Source organism: Heliangelus exortis, chromosome 3 (assembly GCF_036169615.1).
Source record: "Heliangelus exortis chromosome 3, bHelExo1.hap1, whole genome shotgun sequence".
Classification (NCBI taxonomy): domain Eukaryota; kingdom Metazoa; phylum Chordata; class Aves; order Apodiformes; family Trochilidae; genus Heliangelus; species Heliangelus exortis.
This window is the reverse complement of record NC_092424.1, coordinates 103,332,935-103,354,379: the sequence shown is the minus strand read 5'-3', so window position 1 is coordinate 103,354,379 and position 21,445 is coordinate 103,332,935. Positions and strand designations below refer to the sequence as shown.

The window sequence follows — 21,445 nt, the reverse complement described above, 5'->3', positions numbered from 1 at the left end:
ATATGCTATGCACATCCAGAGGAAAATATGTTCTGATAATCATTTTGTGACTTGGTGTGCTTTAGTTCAAGCTTTGGCTTCTGAAAAGTATATTTGAGTTTTCAGTTAGTCACTTCCATGTGAATGTTCTTTCTATTTGTGTGTGCAAGTCCAGAAACATCTAAACACAGTATTAACTAGATCCCCAAACTCTAGACAGGTAAGTGCTTTGAAATAAATGCTTTAAAGCAGAAGCTGAATGGGTCACCTTATAGTAGTTGGTGTACTGATACAAGGCTAAGCCCAAGCCTAGGTTCACGTTTCTGTGTAAAGAAGCAAAAAGTCAGGGGCTTGATCACGAGGTTTCAGATGGACCCAACTTATATAACTTGTGGAAAAAAAAGCTACAATTATTGGGAGCAGGGGCTTATCTCCAAAGCCAAGTCTCCCATCTGTTAAATGTAACAACAGCTTTTGTGGTTGTAAAGCAAATAAGTTGAGAAATAAGGGTCAGACACAGACTCCTTAAAAGCTGGGGTATATGTATAATGTTTAGGGAGATTTTTTTTGGTGTGTGTGTTTTGTTGGGGTTTTTTTAGCTAGTGCCATGCAAACCTGGAGGGATGGGCTCTGGCATCCCTAGGTAGATGGCTGTGGAGCTGTGGCAGCTTAGCAGATAAGCAGCTCCCCCAAGGAACTGGCTGAAGCTCTCCCTCCTTCCCCCCCCCCCCCCCGGAGGCACACCTATGTGCAGCCCAAATGTGTAACCATAAAACCTCTTGGCACCTACATGGTGCTCCTCAGCTCAGAATTTCAAAGCCCTCTGCCCCCAGCCCCCAGCTTCCCTCTGCTTTGGGAGGTGGGGGTGAGCTCTGGGGCTTGCTTGGGGAGCTCTGTCCATGTGTGATCCTTTTACCACTGGTGAATATTCACTCCAAAGTCCTTTGCTCTCCCTACCAACAGGGAACTTGACCTCTTTATCATCATCAAGGTGTTTCTCTGAGTGTTACTGCTGCTGGTAGGCACACTACCACACTACCACATCCTTTTATAGAGTGGGCAAAGTAATTGTCACTCTGCTGAATTCAGGTGGAGAAACTGCCCAGGAGAGCAGAGCTGTACAAGTCTCCTGAATCCTGAGCTAAATGCCCTACCTAATGGGATTGTTCCTTTCCATTGATGTGCTTTTTGCTAGGTAAAGCAGCATCATGTACTTCCAACTTTACCAGTACAGGCTCTGGTCTCTGAGGTGTAAGAAGAAACCCAGAGCCAGTTATCACACTCTTGGCAGCAGCAACTCCCTCCAGCAGCACCAACTGCCTGGCTGATGACACCAAAAGAGTTAACTTTAAAAATCCACAATATGCAATTTCATGGTCTGCCCTCACTTTTTCATCCCTAATAAAAGGATGAGAATGCCCGTGAGGGGGGGAAAAGGCCTTATTTTCTCCGGCTTGTGAAACTTCAAGGACTGTATTTCTAATCACACTTGTTTCCCCTTCAGTGAGAATAGAGGCAAGGGTGTACATCTGAACTTGAAATCAGGTGATCAACTGATTGGTGCCTCTTACATCTTTTATCTTGCCTTTAGTCTTCCTTGCTGCAGTGCTGTCTGGTGTCTTTGGGTAGGTAGGGCACACACATAGGCTGTTTCCTTCTGGCTCAAGGCAAGGTGTGGTGTGGTTATTTTTCTTGTGTTTTTGAAATAGATTCAATGAGTACTTTGAGATAACAAATAAAAGTCTCTATTCATAATGTACAGAAACTGTCTGGGAGCAGCAGGATGGTACAATAACCTCATCAGTAAACTGAGTCTGAACAACCAAACTGCCAGATTTCTGGCTTTTTCTGAGATTTTTTTAAAATACCTTTGTTTATAAGACCTTGTACAGAAATTGTTCTTCATACTTATTGTATTTAGTCTGTGAGATCTTATCTGCTGCTCTTTGAGCATCATAACCAGTGTATGACTCATGAAGTGTGATTTCATTTAATGTATGTGTTCTGCTATGTATTAGCATCTCACTGAAATTCCTCATTAGCCTGGAAATAGGGGAAGATCTTGAATCCGGAAGAGCTAATTTCACTCTGTGACTAAACCCAGTTCACTCTCCTGTGCATTTTTCTCTTTAGCATGTTAAAACAACTCTACCCTTTAAGCAGAATGTAATTTAATTCCTCAGCCATGGATTTCCACTGTTTGCTGGGCTGGTACTTTAGTTTTATTTCCTTTAGATCTTTAACACATTAAGAGATGGTTGTACATGAAGGATGTCTTCTACTTCTGTGACTTCTAACTTTTTCAGAGTGAATTTCCACTTTTTTTCTTTCTATTCTTTGGATTATTATGGTATTGTTGTTCAAGTTCAATATTGCTTTTATTTGTGTACTGTCCTGCGGGCCAGATACCATTCCTTTGAATAGGTGATATACTTAGTCTCTTTTAAACTGATTAAATATCCTGAATTTCTGAGGGTAAAGGAAAGAAAAAAGAGGAGAAACCTTGACTGCATTCAATTTTTTTGGAGGGGAGGGCTACTCAATCCACCATTTAGTAGCTACAGGACTTGTACCATTAAAGATACAATTCTGTCTACGTCTTCTGGATCAATGAAATTCCTATGACTAGAGAGAGTTACAGAGGAAGGGGTATAGAGAGATGTTCTGTGGTCAGGCAGAGTAGGAGTCCCTTTCTTTCTATGAGGGGAGGGATCCTGTTTCACAGGCAGACACCAAACCTACCTCTGCCTTCTACTTGTATGCCTTGGTTACCTTTCCCCCCAGCCCTCTCACATGGAGGTGAAAGGAGAAATCCCCTGAAGGGGATTGAACAGACAATGCAAGAGTACAACCTATTCTAGTAAACTCACCCCACCTTGGATGTGGGCTTTGATTCTATTACAGCGTGAGGAGTGATTTAGCAGAGACCATTCCCAAATATCGGCTTAGGTACAGCTACATATCACGGTTTAACACTGGGCCAGCAATTAAACTGAATGACAGATGCTCTCTATTAATCCCCCTGCCCTCCCAGATAAAGAAAGGAGAGACAATAAGAGAGAGAGACTTATGGGTTGGGAACTAAACTACACAACTTTATTGAAACAGTAATGATAAATAGGAAAAATTACTAAATATATACAAATATACAGGAAAACTGATACCACGTTCCTCCCCCCCTCCCCCCAGTAACTCTCACATCCCCACTGAGGCTGCAGGGCAGCCCTTGGAAAGTCCAGGCTGGACTCCTGGAATCAGCAGCAGCTGGGAGCTGGAGGCAGGAACACACAGATTCAGGCTGGCATGGATCAGGACCACAGGCAAATGAATGGACAGAATCCTCCCAGGATGCTGAAGCAAACAAGGACAGGCAAAGAAAGGGAAGCAGGAAGGTGTTTGATCTTTGATCTCTCAAATTTATACTGAGTATGACATGTATGGAATGGAATACTCTGGTCAATTTTGGCCCTCTATCTTGTCTGTTCCTCCCTAAAGGAGGGTTTCAGGTGTGACCTCTTTACTCGTTATCTCCTTCTGGAGGGCAAAATGTTCCGCAGAACTGAGCAGTGTCCTTGATTCTACGCACCAGTCTCAGGCTGTAACTATAAAGATCAAGTGTTATCAGTCCTAGAAGCAGACACTGTCTGAGAAACTTGCTGTTAATTTCAGTAAGTGCAGCTACTTACAAGAGACTTAGCTGAAAGCAAAAGTACAAGATAGAGAAATACCTTTATCCTGGCTGAAACCAGGACACTACATCATGCTGGAACTCAAAGTATGTCAAGGAAGTGGCAGCAGCCCTTGGAATTCTGTGGCTAGGGAACAGGCATGGGTGGCAGAGTCTAGTTCATTGGCACAGAAGCACTAAATTGTCCTTCTAAAACTCAAAGGCTTTCCTTTGTGGGTTACTTAGAGATGTTGCCCCACCCTGGGCTGCTGGCAGACTGAGGAACTCTACAGGCACCTCACAAGCTATAGCTCAGCACATTTAGGACGTCCACCTCTCATTTTACATGAGGTGCTGGGAAATGATGACACTGAGAGATTTCTCAAATCTGCAGAGTACCTTCTCCTGGGACACTCTTTCTGCATGCAATGTTACTTAGCTATGTGCACCTGCTGGTGGTTTGTCAGTGCTAGTGAGCAGGTACCCCTTTCCAGCTGTTGGTGACAGTCTTTGAGAAAGGACATGGGATCAAGATCTCACTTATGGTTCTGTGCAAGATCCCATGGACTATATGAAATTTCACTCCCTTGCAAAATATAATCCAGACTGACCTTGTCTCTCTGGCTCTCTATGGGCTTAAATCTGGATCAGCTGCATAGGCTTCTACTCAGAAATGCCATGCTGACATCAGTACTGCTATCTGATGTGTTTATAAAATTTTCTCTGGTTTGACAAATCTGTAGGGCTTTAAAAATATTCTGCTTATACCCTTAACTTGTGAGAAATCTAATGGGTTAAAACAAAGCATAAGCATATGGGATATGCTTGAATGTGGTTACATCTTGAGCAACAGTGCTACTTGCATAAATTTGAATGCAGCTGTTTTTTTTGGAGACACTGATGGATTTAATACTGTATGCTCTAATGTGCATGTACCACATGAGAAGAGTACAGAGTCAGCTTAAGCTGATCCTTTGAGAAAAAAATAAACAAAGACAGTTGTTTCAAGCAAGCAGAGTAGAAAAAACATGAAGGATGCAACCAAGTTTTAGATTTGAGGTGCTCTGTTACAGGATTCCTCCACAAAGCTAAACCATCTGCTGAGCTATCCATCCTGCTGAGACAAGCCTGCTGCCTCCTGGCTGCTGCTCTCTCTGTACCTTACATCTCCCTGTGCAGAAAGGGTTACTCTCCCTTCAGCAGCTCCACTCAGTCCAGGGGTTTTTCTCCTCTCTGCGTGTTGATGGCCTCATCACAGCTAAGCCTTACGGATCAGTCTGCAATAAGATCTATAAAGCATCCTGTGGTTTTTGGTGTTGTGGTGAGACCTGTTTGATACCTGTGAGATGAAAGTCAGAATATTTAAGGTGAAGACTATGTCCGAATTTGTGTTTTGGAGCGTTTCCTGTGTGTGGTTTACAAGATTGCTACTAGCTGTAGGAAACGGCTGATCTAACAGCTTTTAATAAGGAGGCATTATGGTTACTGACACCCTCATAGGTTTCAGTACACCTTGGGGATAAAACTTTGCATCATTCTGGTGCCTGAATTGATTTATTTCACATCAGAGGGAAGGAAGACAACTCAGCCTGATCTTATTTGTTCTAGCAATTTGATTTAAAAAGGTATTCCATAATTTATCAGGCATTGAAGCAAGGAGTTTTTATACATTAAATACAGAAATAATATACACTTCTGTATATATTAATGAAGATTTATCAACAATTTATCTATAAAAAATTGTTTATATTTAATTTCCAATATTTAGCTGTCATTGTTAGATTTTACTTAACTATCAGTCATATATAATACAAGATACAGACTATGGTACTGATATTTATTTGTATATGAGCAAAGTTGTTCTCACTATTACTTAGTTCGTGATAATTTTTTTTTAAGATACAGTGGAAACATAGATAAATAGAAAACACTTGAACTAACTATACATGTTCTTCCTCATCCTAGCATTAAAGTGCCTACAAATCAATACACTTAAAATTCTTCCAATGTTGTTGTCATTTAGTTTTTTAAAATCAGATTGAAACCTATGGATTTACTGTTGTCCCTATTAAACAGATCAGTCAGAACAGTGATACATAAATCCTAGGAAGAGAAGTTGGTTTGGTTTTGGTTTTTTGTTTTTACTTTCATATCAATTAGGTTTTAATATTTCTCAGAAACTTATTATTAACAAAAAAAAAAAAAAAAAAAAAATAGACAAAAAATCAAGACTTCTGTCTCAGCAACCTGGAGCTCAAGTTTTTAGGCAATCCTACATCACCTTCCAGCATCGTGTCCCATGTACAATGGTGGCCCTTGCTCTCCCTTCCTCTCTCCATCCTCCTCTTGCACCCCGTGCCACAGTAGTCTGGCGAGGAAGAAACTTTGCTGTTCTTTTGTTTGTATAGACCCTGAGCGTGTTCCAGGTGGGGTCTACGCGCGCTTGACGCTGTTGAGTAGCTCCGTCAGTTCACTGATGTACTTGATGGTGTACTTCAGGGTTTGTATTTTGGTGAGGGGCTGTCCCCTCTGGCTGTAGACGGGGGGCAGGTAGTTGCGCAGCGTGTGGAGCGCGTCGGCCAGGGTCCTCATCCTCAGCTTCTCCCTCTCGCTGGCCTTCCTCCTGCGCTGGGCAGACATCCTCACCTTGGTGCCCTTGGGTAACCGAGCTTGCCCAGGGCTGGGCAGGTAGGCAGGGGGAAAGTCCACCAGGCTGTAGCCCACCAGGCTGCCACCGCCGCCGCCGCTGCTCCCGTAGGGGGTCTCTGCCACCACCGGGCAAGGGGACGAGGAGTACGACTCGAAGGAAGGTGTCGGGGATAAGCTGTGAGGAGATGAGACGGGGTGCAGCTCGAAAGCCCCGGCGGTGCTTTTCCAGTCCCAGGATGATAAGCAGGCAGAGTGCTCTGAACCCAAAGCGTCTTCCATGTTTATCAACGTCTCGTGAAGTTTGTCCATGCTTGAGGAGCGCTCGGGAGAAGCAATGTCCCCTGCCTGCCAGCAAAGGCTGGAGCTGCAGGCTGCCCAGACCTTTTTATGATGGAGGGAGGAAAGTGACAGAGTGGGAAACGTGGGTTTGGCGAGAGGAGTTCAAAGGAGCGCCACAAGTGCTAAGATGGAAAGTGAACTCCTGATGTGCTGGCTTCTTCTCAATGATAATTATCAACCTTCAGCTAAAAAGCCTTTAAGCTAACAGGCAACAGCGAGAAAGGAGGAAAAAAAGATTATCTTCTTGCAACTAAACCAATTAAGGCCGCGCATCTGCGTGTAACTTTGTGCTGTGGGGATAAGTGGTAGGAGAGGAAAAAGAAAATTAACAATTTTACAAAACAGTTTACAGATGTAGAGTTTAAAGATAATGACTACTAAAACAAACACAATTTAAAGCACGGAGACCTAATTTCTGTGTAAGAGTATGTAGGTGATGATGCTACAGCAGTGATGATTTGATCTGTGCTGACCGTTGCTGAAGAAGTTTCTCATTATCTGCATCTTAATCATGAAAGTCAAAGGTAATTTGCTTGGATTTGTGCATGTTATGGTTCTGTGGATTTCTTCTCTCATCAGATATAATTTCTCTCTGGATCACTTTGGTTTTCAACACAAAGGAAAGAACAGCAGTGCATTCCCTTCGGTCTGTAGGTTAAATTTATATTTTAAATCCAGACTGGGAGCTCTAAGAAGAAATACATACTTGTAAACAGAGTCCTATTTAAAAAAACAACAAAAAAACAACACCAAAAAACCTTTCTTTTAAAGTGTCTAGGAAATAAAATGAAAAATCTTTAAACTTTGGGCCGAGACCCAAATATTTTACAATCCAAAGTAATGTACAGATCAAACATGTGCAAAAGACTAGAAACTACTTCTGTAAACTTTTCTATGTTTAGGAATCCATTCTTCTGTCAAAAAAAAAAAGGAAAAAAAAAAATCATTTTCAAGCCCTAACTCAATGCAGTGGTGAAGTTATATTAGGCAATTCAAATGAAAATGCATATCCTATAGATTAATAATCTCGTTAATAACAAACACTTTTCATTTCTAGGCTTCAGAACAGCTCACAGTGATGATTAATGATCTCTATTACTGTGGGGAAATGGATAAGCAGAAGCAAGGAGTACCTTGCCCAAAATCACCCAGCAAATCATTAGGAGATCCAGGAAAACTCTCCAAAACTACTGAACTCTGCAGCTCTAGTGAGCAGCTCTGCTGCCAGCCTTTACTTTGTATCAGCCCTTAAGGGAACCAAAATGCAATACATAATGAAAAGGAGAAAGAGATCCCAGTCTGGAGGAAAAAGAAAAATAGGATCTATTGTAGAGATTCCTACTGTGTAATAACCTGTATGTGCACCATTATTGACTGAAAGAAAGGGGGAAATGGCTCTGAGTGTCACATAGCCACAGCATGCTGAGGATTTCTGGAATATACCATTTTTTTTCTGATTGTGAAACTCTCACTACAATGACTCAAAACAAATCAATCCAATACTCAGCATAGTAACTAGGAAGGCTTTTGTAGTTTGGGTTTTTTTGTTTGTTTGTTTGGGGGGTTTTTTTGTTGTTGTTTTTTGGTTTTGGTTTTTTTGGTTTTGGGGGTTTTGAGTTTGGGATCAAAATAGTGGGAAGCAGCTTGTGGGAAACATACTGATTTTATGCTGAGGTTGAATAAGAGCAAAAGGTGAAAGGTTTTTGCATTTCAACTCAGCTTGGGACCAATTTGACCATGGTTGTATCTACCCAACACAGAAACTAAGGGCACAGCCCCCACAGGAGGAGCTATGGGGTTGCTGTGGGTGTTATGGTTACCTGATCATATTCTGAGCTCTGTTCCACACATTTTTTAAGGAAAATGAGCTGAAACAGTCCTAAGCATCCCAAATCCCTGCAACAAATTAAGACAAGATGAATGACAGGTATTTTCTGTGACCGCAGTGAACTGATTGAGTTTAGCTGAACACAAAGGCAATGGTCCCAAGGCTACAAGTTGGACATGAGGTCTAATTTAGCACAAACAGGGGACTCATTTTTGGCCTAGTTTAAATCTTGCTCCCACTCTTTTTCTCTTTTCCTGCCCATGTTTGTGTTTATGGTGTCTTCCATTTGACATGTCCTCTGCTCTTATTTTCTGTCTCCCTATTTTAGTAAACACAAAAGTCTACAAATGGACAGAAGTCGGGGGGGGGGAAGGGGTGAGGTGGAAGAAGAGGAATTTCTCTCAGTATGTGCCAACAAAAAGAGCGTGCAAATGTGTTATTGATAATATAAATATTATGTGTGTTGATAATATAAATGCATTAAAAATGCATATTGAGCATGTATATAAAAACTGCTTAGCAGTTTTGATTTTGGAATCAAATTTTAATTGAATGCAGTCAAATACAGAAGTGAAAAATTGAACAAGTCACTTGTTTGCAGACTATAAACAATGCACATTGCCAGTTAAATTATACCTTAAACTGTGGGTAAATCAAGAAAGTGTTGCTCAGACACTAGGGGGGACAAGATTTTGTGTGTGTCCAAGATGCCATTACTGTAAATGACAGGTGAATACAGTCAGATTTAATCTCTGTGTTCTTACATTTAGGTATTCAGATGAGATTAGGCAGGGAAGAGGAATGTAAATTATAACAACAGCTGTATCTTTTCTTGTATCACAGGGGTAAACATTTTGTGCAGCCAAGTCAGGATATTGGAGTCTGTGGGCAGCTTCTCCAATTGTATGAAACATCAATAGACTTAGCAATAGTCCCATGGTTTGTAGCTGTTCTTGGATTAGATTTGGATAGCACTATGTTTCCAGTGGCAAGTATAAGAAACTTCAGGAAATTATCTCACTATGTAGGGACACTTAAAACAGGCAAAAATTACTGGAGATGGTAGATCAGTTCATAGTGCTGTTTTATAACAGGGCCTTAAAAAGTACTTTACAGAGGAAGGCATGGCAACAGCCTGGTTTGTTTTCCTACACACTATGACTGATGCTGTCTCACTAAAGAGCGAAGAAAATCTAGTACTTCAGATGGCACCTTCCTAGAAAGTCTGCTTCCTATAAATCTGCTTGCAATATTTGTTTTACTCTACCTCTCTCAGATTTTGGGATTTCCCTTTCTGTGTGTCAGTAATGTCAAAACATTGAAGACCAGTGAGATATGAGGCTAACACCAACAAAAGATGAACTGACACTTAAAAAATGACAAGGTGTTTTCTGCTTGACTGATGGTTCTGATTTTCGTTTCAGTAATTTATTCTGCAATACAAAGGCTAAAATCTCAGTCGTCATCTCCTTTAAAGTGAAAGGTTCCCAGCTCATATTTCTGAGTTACAAAAGGGAACAGAAGCATAGATAAGCACAGATACGTGGAATGAGCAAAAAAAATTTTATATAAAGAAAGAGACATGGAATAAAATATTTTTAGGGCTTTTCAAGTTTTAAATTTAAAAGAAGTTGTCTAGATAATCACTATCATACTTTAGTATTATACTTGAGTGCATAAATGCATTTTTTCTGTAGTTATTTAATGACTACTATTTTTTTTTATCATCTATGTTAGAGCAAGGAGGCTGTGAAGGGATCCAGCTCAAGTCTTGTGAGGAAGGGTTGACGGAGTCGAGGGGGGCTGGGGTCTTCTCCCAAGTAGCTCCCAGTAAGACAAGAGGGCATGGACTTAAGCTCTGTTAGGGAAGGTTTAGGTTAGATATTAGGAAGAAATTCTTTGCAGAGAGAGTGATCAGACATTGGAATGGGCTGCCCAGGGAGGTGGTGGATTCTGCATCCCTGGAGGTTTTTAAAAAGAGGCTGAATGTGGCACTTAGTGCCATGGTCTGGTAACCACAGTAGGTAAGGGTTGGACTTGATGATCTCAGAGGTCGTTTCCAACCTGGCTGATTCTGTGATTCTGTGATTTTCATCAAGCTGTGTGTTTGGTAGGAGAAAAAGACGTGTAGCAACAAGGAAAAAATCATATCACATGGGAAGAATGCAATCTAAAACTGGCTAAACATGGATAAATGTGTTTCAACAATACTAATCCCACAACACCCAGCCTCCTAAATAGCAATTAGGACATGAGTCCAGTCTTATTTTATTGAAAAGAAGCAGCTCATACTAATATTCTTGTGGAGAACTTAGACGATAAAGCCTCTTCTGCTGCTTGTACCATGAAAAAATACCTATCTCCCAAAAGCTCTTAAAGTCACTTAATTTCTTATTTAACAGGAGGTTTCCTAAGTGTTGGCTGTTCTGCTGCCACTCCCTGTGGGGGTGGCTGTTTCCCTCCTGCTTTACTGAGGTGTGGACAAGGAATCAATCGCCCACATATAAAACCTGGGGTGAGCAGCTGCAGGGCTCACTGGCTACAGCAGACGCAGCAGGTGTTCAACACTTCTGAAGAACAGTGTTGGACACCTCAGTTTATGCCCAAGCTGGCAATAAAGGAAGGAAAGGATCCACAACATTTGTTATCCAAAGTCACATCAGGCACCAGACACTGATTCTCTCCTTTCCAGGCTTTCCTTTAGTTTGGGTAGATGCATTTTTTTAAAAAAAATGGGTAGACGTAGCAGCGTTTTTTCTCTACTTGTGGAAGATAATTTAATATGGATCCAACCTCAGTGGAAGTAAAGAAGAAAAAGAAAAACTTCTAGGTAAGCAACCTGGTCAACATTTACAGATTTTTTTCTTTTGGAGGTCAATATGCCAAAGAATATTAATGAACAGCCAGCTAAAATTCCCAGTGGGAAAGAAGGCAGTAAGAGAACCAGGACCAATCCTGAGTCCAACCCTGTGAAAGGAAGCCCACAACCCATACCATAATCAATGAAAACCATGTGTAAATTTTATTTCTAATTGTTATTACCACCTTTAGTCAAACAAATCTGTGTCTACTACATGAAAAATCATTGCTATTTTTTTATTGTAAGACCAGAATAGGCCAGTTTTAGTGCTGTTAAAAATCCTACCTTAAGCATTTGAACACTTTAATGTTCTCAAGGGCACAACTCCAAACTGTTAAACTAAGAGCCTGCTCATGGAGGAGAAATAACCAAGTCTAATTGATTTCCCCAAGGCTTTGCATAGTGACAGGCATTTCTCTGGCATTGTCCTGGCAGGATCAGGACCCATGTTTGCTTTACATCCTCAAATGTAAGTATTTGATCCTCCAAATAGTGGCAGTCTCCATTGGCTGACAAGTGACATCAGCTCCACAATTAATTTAAAACATCTGATCTCCAAGCAACTGGCCTTCCAGATGAAAAGGCCTATGTGTGGAATTTACACCTACCCACCTTTTAAGTAGGGAGTTTATTACCTAGTGGTTTTCAGCTGATATTTAGGAATGTCTTTTTAATACCCCTGTTAACAGAAGTTGAAAGGAGGCTCAGCTATGTGGTTGGTCTTTAATGTCTACTGGCTCCTTCTGCCAGAAGTAAAGGGCATAGCTGGGGGAGGAATGGGAATCTAACAAGATTTATTTTGCTCAGAAAATTAAGAGTAACAGATATAATTAAAATAATAGAAGCTGGTTCAGTAGAACTCCCCTATCATTTATTGCAGCTTCATTGTATCAGCTATTACATTTGGTTTCAAAAAATTTTGTCTGCAGTAATGAAGATGATGTACTGCAGGTTTTCATGGGAGAGATGCAGGGATTCAAATCATCAGCAATGCCTCCTTTCTACCCAAAAACAGACATTAGAATTTAATAAAGTAAAAATTACAATATAGTTTACCTTCGAGTGTTTCTATTACTCTTCCCATGAACAGCTTTATGATTGCCTTTGCTATGTGTGATAGTGGTTTCACAGGGCTTCTTAAAAAAATGGGACAGCACCTAACGGTCCTAGAGGAAGTTCAAGGTTTGTACTCTTGCCTCCCTGCCACTACAATGGGCTTCCATGCCCTGTACTCTAAATGGTTCATTTTGCATCACGACGAATTTGTGAAAATTAGATAAAGCCCACAAGAAATTCCAATAACCAGGAAAATTGCATTAAAAGCTCAGTTATGCTGAGCTATTTCTAGTCGAGTTGCAGAGCTGAAGCTGGGTGTTTGTGGAAGGAGCTATTTTTCAATTGCTGAGATTACATTTCAGATCAGGTTGTTCCTTTTCCTTCACTGAACCTCCTGATCAGTATCTGCTCTTTTCTCCCTCCCCCATGTCCTAGCACTGATATGCAGAATTGCTATGCAGTGCTAATAGAAACCGTGTTTCATCTCTGTGCTAAATGAAGTTATGCTCTGGGCATGGCCTGCAGTTCAGTGTAATAATTATAAAATGGATCAATGGTCTGGGTAAGAGACAACATGCAAGTGTTAGATTACAAGTTTTATTTATCTATTACATATTTCACATTCTGAAATAAAACTCTGTGTACCTCTTCAAGCCACCTTTGAAAAGCATGCCACATGAGGACCACTGATTTTAAACTGCAATCATAAATTTCTTGGGAAGCTGCTAAATCTTAATTTTAATCATGTTCAGTCCCACAAAAAGAAAGGCAAAACAAAACAAAACCCAAGCCTGTCAGTCTACTGATGAACATGAATGGCATATTAAATTTGAATTGTTGTTTGTTTTTTTTTCATTTGCTCTGAACATTAGCATGAATATTGCCTAACATATTAAACTCCCATGAATACATTGGGTAAACTCATTCCCATTTTTATAGGTAAACTTTGCACATACAGCAAGTTTTCACAGCCCTGTTCTGGGTGAGATAACCCCACGCAGCATCACAGGCTCAGAGGGACTGACCAGGAGGCAGCAGAAGACCTTGGGAACCCCATGTGCTGACAGACTGGAGAAAGTCCAGCAAAGGGTCACCAAGCTGGCCAGGGAGATGGTGAACACAGCAAATGGGGTCCAGAGGGGTGGCTCTGTCCTGTCCGGAGATGAGAAGGCTCAGGGGTGACTGCTGCCTGCAACTGCCTGCTGAGAGAGCAAAAAAACAGCAACCAAACTCTTTGCAGAAGTTCACAGTGGAAGAGAGGCAACAAACATGTCAAGTTCTGAGTCTTACAAGCCTTTGACCTTTCAGTAATGCATTATAAGTTTCCCACTGTGATATTTTTCCTGCCTGATTAGATTTTTGGACAGTTGTGTTTGAGTGACAAAGGGAGACTATTCTCTACCGGTGAAGACCCTGCTCCCTTTCTTTTCCTCATTATCAGCTTTATTTTCCACCTCAAGTTTTCTACTTCTATCTTATAGCTAAACATTATTTCTCTTACTATTTTCTCTATCTCTCTCTTTTTTTAAGCTTTTAAACTTTCATCTATTTGCTTTCAATCTTTTCCTCATTCTTTTTGATGCTTCTTGATACTGACATGACACCTTTTTCCCCTGCCCATTTAAATCATGTCTTTACTTACCTGTTCAGTTACACAAACAAACTTAATCTTAGGAATGGGGAATATTTAATTAGCCACTTGAAACTGGCATTTCAGGAAGTCCAAAGCACAGGTTAATGTACAAACAGTAGTTATAGTTACAGTACGCAGTTAGGGAAAGGAGTTGGTTTAACTTACAAAGCTGCAAGAAGTCATTTACTTCAGGCAACTGTTTAGAAAACTCTTACATTATTTTCATTTCTATTTTTGAAACAGATGAGAGATCGAAAAAAGCAAACTCCTACCAGGAAAACCTATGTATGGTCAAGTAAGTCAAGCTTCTAAATCTATTAATTCAAACAAAGAGAAAATAAAACAGAGGAGGTGAAATGTAGAACTAGTGGGGAAAAGGCTATCCAACTCCTAACCTGCCCTCACTCTGAGAGCTGTCTTTAACTGTGTCCTGCTGGCCACCCCTGTTACTCTGATGAAACACAGACATCTGGGTTGCACCCTGAGTTCCTGCTTAGTTAATGGTAATTGGGATCTGTAAAGTTGGTGTGTGCATGAATAAGCAGGTAGGTCTTACAACAGCAGGAATGCAAATCCTGAGGGCAGCTGGTCCTGGATAAATTCTGCTCTCTTAGGGTCCAGTTTGCTGCAAACATGGGAGAACAGTAAAGCATTCCCTGGAGAGGCAGAACAACCACATGGAAAATTAGGTCACAATTGTCCTGTTCTTAGCTCTGCTGCTGACCTGCACAATCACAGAGCTCCCCCCATTTTCTGCTCCTGCCCCCTAGATCTCTCCCTGCCTCAGATACAGGCTGTGCTGGGGGAGGTATTACCTCTCTGCAGAGATCTTCTCTATCATGCCTAGTACAGTGGTCAGCACAAAGCTTTTAAACCAGCTGAGCCCCAGAGAAGCAGTTTTTCTAAAGTAAATATTGGCAAATGGGTTGCAGAACAAAAAAAAAAAAAAAAAGGAAACAAATTTCCCTGACATTGACCTGCCCTGTCAGGCTGGGATGCACTTTCATCAGCCTCTTGCTCTTATCTGATATTTGACATTCTGTGAGGAGTTGAAAGCAAAGTAGCTCAGCTGGATAGTGCTCTCTTTTGAAGAACAAAACGTACCAGTAACTGAATTTTCAAGTACATTCAGCATGAAGTTAACTCTTAGATTGCAGGAGCAACTTTTAAAGGCAAGAGGAGGAAAAAGGAAAAAAAAAAAGCTCAAAAGGGCTACTGGGGATTCCTTATTAAGATGCATCTAAAGTAAGCTAACATTTACACAGTCTGTTACTTTCAGTGTACTTCAGACAATGGGTAATCAATGCTCATTATACAGCTTCAAAAAGACTGGGGATTCTGGGTGGGGAGCTGTATCCTCCCAGACACAACACACAGTCTGAAGCCAGGTATTTGGCCAGACACCCCCACCCTTGGAGGTTTCCCAAGATCAGACAGGTTGTCCTCCTCCATAGAACCTAGCAAGCCTTGTCTTCTTTGGGAGAAAAAAGCTCAGTTTTGGAGAAATACCATTTGCTCATGCAATTTTGAAAATGTGAGCCCAGCCTACCTTAGGAATCAAGTCTGAGATGAGAGTGAAATGAGGCCCTGGCTCACAGATCTGGATTTGACCTTTATGATCCAGGAGATAATTCAGTTGTTTATATGAAATTTTAGAGAATCATGAGGGATACAGAAGTCCTATTTCAAATATTCATCTATTTTCCTCCTGAATCCTGTGACTTCCTACTTCCTGTGGGGTGAAATAGTAAATGGTAAGTACATCCTTTATATATCCTAGGTTAACATTCCTGATTTCACTACCATATGCTCATGGTGCCAGTAATCCCGTTTTTTAAGAGTTTTCCTTTCCAGCTCAAAGATTGCTTTCCTGTCAAGAGATATTTTTAAAAATTATTATTATTATTTTAAAATAACAAAGCAAAATTTTAAATAATACTTAAGAAATGGCTCCATGGCTGTCACAGTCTTTACTCGAGTTTGCTTGGTGCCAAAATTCTTCAAGTGTTCTATACTGAGAAGCTCCATTTCAACAGTAAATTCAGAGCTACAGAAGACAATCTTTGCAGCCCAGTGAGATCTACATCAGAGTCTGTGTCCCTTTAAAATCTTCCACGAGGACGTTCTCTTGGACACAAATTGTATAATTATTTTCTAATTGTACATCCTCAGCGTGACTCTCCTAGCTGGTTTTGCTCCTAGATCTTCCACCTGGTAAAAAGTGCATGTAGGTGTCTGGCCTGGGGCAAAGGAAAAGATCAAAGGCCTATAAATGTGTCAAACTTTCAAATGCAAATCACCTGACATAACGCTGCTGAGAACAAATCCTTCATTATCACCATTCTGTGAAAGGCTTAAATTAGCCTCAATTGCCTGAAAAGAACAAGAAAAAGAAAGCCATTTATCTTCCCCTGAGTTTTATTACCTTTAGATTTATTTGGCTAATGGTCCAATAACCCACTAATCAGAATAACTGCATAACAAATTCTTCAAACGATCCATAAATAAAGTAGGTGATCACATAATGTTGCTATTAATTTTAAACTGAGATCTATGGCGAGAGGTTATTAAAACATTACATAAGTCATTCTTTTTAATTACCAAACTATGAACTACTGTGATTTATGTACTAACAATTATCAAGTGGTTTCTTTCAAATACACTTAGGGGAATTTTTTTATTTGCACTTCTTAAACTGTACGTTCTCTATACAGATACCATACACATCCTTATTTTAGCCTGTCATTATTCTGAAAACTTAATGACTTTCTTAAAAGGCACAATATCTTGGTTTTTTATAGTTTACTGTAGCAGAGTATTTGATTGATCTAATTAACTAGCAGAGCAAGAGTTAAAGAAAAACAAAACTTCTCAGCACTATACTTAATCTTTATTTTTAAGGGGAAAACCTAGCACTCTGCTTTGTAAAACAAGGAACTGCAGAGGTTTGGTTAGGTGAGCTTTAATGAGATCTTTCTAAGAGGATCTGTCTTAATCAGAAAGGTGTCAGTCAGGATGGACCAGGGGTTGTTTGAGAGGAGCTCACTGGGGACCCTGAGCTCAGCATCCTCAGAAGGGGAGATAACGTCCTTGGCTGGGTCTGGTGAGACTCCTCACAACATCTGTGTCAGGAAATTTTAGCTGCAGCAGGGACACTTTGTACCACACTGGCCCTTCTGTTTATCCAAGTTTTTATATATTCCCCCTCCAAAACATTCACTCCTCCAGTCACCTACTTGTGTTATATTCTGAATGAGATGATCAATACACAAACCAGGGTTTTTTCCCTTGGGGCAAGTAACATAGAAGAGGCTATGCAAGGTTAGATACCTACATGGATGTCATGCCAGGAGAAAGAGCTTTAAGGCCTTTTCCCTATTCACTGCCATGTCAAAGAAGTTCCAAGTCTTGGGAATCAGTGGCGAGAGTGACCTGGCAGTTGGAAAGTGTTCATGATTGTTGAGAGTAATTTTTTCTATATCTCTAACTCTTGGCATCACAGCATAAAATGTTTTCTTTTTTTTATTAAGAAAAATAAAAAAACCCACTTCTTAAGTTGCTGGTATCTCACATGATAAATACGGTACCACAACTGTTATTGGAAGGAATATAACTTTCTTGAAGGAATTTTTCAGTACTGTGTACAAATTCAAATTTCAGTGCCAGAGCCACATGCCCATTTTACAGTTATAATCTTCAGGTTATCAGTGAGGGGAGAGGAAATGTTGTCTCTGTAAGACCTCAGTGGTGGGCTACAGATAACAGAACAAGTTAAGGACTAGTGGCTCTTTAAAAATTTACAAAATCTGTGAGGCTGCTATACAAAAACCAAGTTAATTATTGTGGAATATCCTTCAAGCCCATCTTCCAAACCATTAACACCAGAGCAACATGAATAGTGATGGGTAAGGGGTTTTTAAAACACAATCAAACTCAGCCTTTGCAGCTCAAAACCTCTATCCACACAAAATGGCAAATGTCATTGTGAACCCTGTTTTCTTTCTACATTTTATCTGAAAAACTCTTAAATGTGATCAATATAGTGTTTTCTTATGGTTTTGGCAAAAAGAAGATTCATAAAGCAGAAAAACAGAATAACATACCCTATGAGTTATTACAATTTGCACACTAACAACCATTTTTAGTCAGGTATCCACTTCACTTTAAGTATTCACCTGGTATTTTAGTATAGATTGGTGTTTCCACAGAGCAGATTTTAAAAGTTGTGTCCCTTTTAGCAGCTGTGCTGCCTTTGTTACAAAATCTCTCCAGCCCTGCAAAGGAAAACTCGGGTGAGGAATGGAGATTTCTTAAGTTTAAAGGATTTTTAAAGTTTGATACCTGATTAATCTTATTAAGTTAAAATAAATTCAGTACTGATAGTAGCTACAATGTAGGATACTTGAGCAAGAGAACTGTGCAAAGAGTGATTCTGTCACCCACTGTAATTTTGTTTTCTTGAAAAACTTAAAAGTGTTTTGTTTCCTGAAGGAAAAAGTGCTAAATCTAGCACAGAGTTTACTGTTTTGTCAGTAGCACTTAGGTTTGTAACAACTCTCAATAATATTCTAACCCCAGTTCCCTTTTATCTGCTGATATAATATGGCAGGGTTTGACACCTTTTTAGACATGAAAAGACTTTATCTTGTCTCAAGTAACAGCTGCTATTAGTCTCTTCCACCACTACATTTCCAAGTAACTTTATTGCACAAAGCCAAGCCTGTGCAAGGCCTCAAAGTTAAATAATCCCCTTCTCAAATTAGGAAATTTCTCTGTGAACTAGCAAGATTTATTGGGTTCATCAATTTTACTAGAGTAGAAATTTGTAAATGCAATTAAAATATATTTTTCCTTTGGTTAAGCATGTTAACATATGTTCTCAGTGTTTCAGTAGTATCTTTCATTGAAAAAAGTAAAAGCACTTGTACCTTGATAGTGAGATACATAGAAAGTGAGGGGTAAGTTTTCTTTTTTATTTTTCATAATTCTCAACATATGGAGCCCATGTAAACCAAATTTATTTTCTTTTGTGGCTGATTTCTCACAGACCTGAAATAGTTACAACCATAATGCATGCCAAATAAATGTTTCCCTTTGTTAAGCTATGCTAGATAAATGTCCACATAAGCAGATGCTTAATACTGTTTATAAATGGGAAAATAGCCATATAAATATCATTAAGACAAAACCTATGGATTTACTCTATCTCCCTGCAGTAATCATTTTCAAGCAAGAGGGATGCTGACATCAGGAATAACAGACCATGAAAAGTACTTGGACTGGTAGAGTAGTTCTGCAGAAAAGCTTCCAGAAATGTACTTAAATAATGATGTATCCTTTATTTGCCCCATGCCCACAGCTGGTATAATTTCATTACTTTAGATGAAGCACCCTGATAGAGCCTGACCAAGACAGATGACAAATGCAAATACATTCAGGCTCATTGGGCTGCTGCATCACATTTATTTTTACTTACAACAAGCTTAACATAATATTGTAGGAATACAATATAATGTTATACAATATAATTCCTTCTGCAGAAGGAAGTCAGCTGCTTTAGACAATTTATTTAAACATTTAAACACATATTAGAGGCTGCAAAGTAGCCAGCTTTGGCACAGTGAAAACATTTCCAAAGAAAAATATTCCCTAATCCTTTTATCAAGTAAGTTACAGAAAAACAAAAAATTGGTTTCCTTTCTTTAACAAATCACAAGTTTAATTCAAGCCACAGTCATCCTCAATGATAAATGTTGTGGTTTTTTACTGCAATGAGCAGCTTTGCAATACTGAACTGAGAGCAGGCATTCTATACAGTTGTTCTTACATTTATTGCTGCTTCTAAAGTAGTGACAGAAAACTTGCACTTATGTTTATGATATCCCTATAAATTAATCTGGCTTTATAACTATTGTTCAAGAATGAAGAGCAGAATTCTTTTTTTTTCATTTGCAATGCATCTCAATTTTGTGCATTTCCTCCCCCCCTTCTGCAGTTCTTAATGGCTTATATTGAAATTTAATTTCAGGATTCCATCATCTGCAAAAACATGAATCTGGCATAGTATCTTACCTTCAGAGAATCATCCATTAACAGAAGTCATCCCAGCCAGATTTGGAAAACAAAAAAACCTTCAAAACTTGTTTTGCCCCCTAAACAAAACCCTAAAACACAGAAACTCACACATTATGGGTGAAATTTTATGATCCCTCCAACAAAAGAGCACATTCCCATACATTGGGAGTGACCATAAGTGAGGTCATTCACACAGTATTTGCATTTCTAACAATGAAAATTCAAAATCTTGATTCCAACTTTGTGTTCAAAATCAGCAAGGAAAAGAATCATACATAACCATTAACTATTTTTCCACAAAATAAAGTCTGATCTCTCCACTACTGACCACTGCATAAGGATTATCTCAATTTAGAGTCCCCAGGTACCTGCTACTCTTACTCTCCCTTAGCAATTCTGTTCTTTTAGCTAGCCCCCAACATCAGCTTGGTGGTTAAGGGTCTCCAGAAGAGAGAGAAAACATCTTCAAAACTTTAAGTTTCCAATACTGGATTTTTTGCTCCTTTCCATGATACATTTCTCATTTGGAAAACCGACTCTAAATAAATTTTCTCCATCTGCCCAAAGAGGAACATAAGAAACTACTACTATGGCTAATTACAGCTTATATTATATATAGACTACCTATTTCTGTGTTCAGCTTCCCAACTTCTAAAGCCTTTTAAAGTCTCTTTGTGAAGAAAGAATTGACATTTTCCTTAAGAAATGGCTGTTCTTGCTTTCAGTTGCTAACATTGTATCTTGGTCACAGTGGCCCTCCTTCTGGTTGGTCTATAGAAAAACACGAAGATTTAAGTGCAGGCAAGGAGGCATTTTCTAGTAAGCTGTTGAAGGCAACTGTTTTTAAGCACATGAACAGAGACTGCTTCTCTATTAGAGCAGTAGGAATAACACCTTCAAAATTGCAATTCAATTCAAGTTCCCTTTTTACAAAAAATATTTGCATGGTATTATTTTAAGAATCTGCAATATCATCATTAAATTTTGATTTTCTGTAACTTCATCTTCATTTTATTATAAGGAGAAGTGAGTGTAAGATGGGATATCATATGTTATGTAAAAAATGCCTCAAACTATAAACATTTGATCAAAACAGCCATCCATTTTCCTTAAATATTAGGTTTAACAGCTACAGAACTAGAATATCCTTACATGGCTTATTCTATTCTTTGAAAGATGTACATGCACAAAGAACAGCTTACTATAGGGCATGGTAGATACAAATATAGATATCCTGCAAGGTACATCTGCTGTGTCTCTCTCTCTGGGTCTTTCAGATATAATCAACAAAACATGCATCCCAGAATTTAAAAAAAAACATTTAAAACTAGCAAAATTAAGCTAATGGAGCAGGACAGA

The 21,445-nt window shown here is 39.5% G+C and overlaps 1 protein-coding gene across 1 annotated transcript; it reads right to left on the bottom strand.

The window, feature by feature from the left end:
* Positions 1 to 6,079: 6,079 nt before the first annotated feature.
* Positions 6,080 to 6,604, bottom strand: MSGN1 (mesogenin 1). The gene has a single exon (XM_071742494.1). It carries the CDS (start codon positions 6,602 to 6,604, stop codon positions 6,080 to 6,082), a length of 525 nt encoding a protein of 174 aa, XP_071598595.1.
* Between the last annotated feature and the right edge of the window lie 14,841 nt (positions 6,605 to 21,445).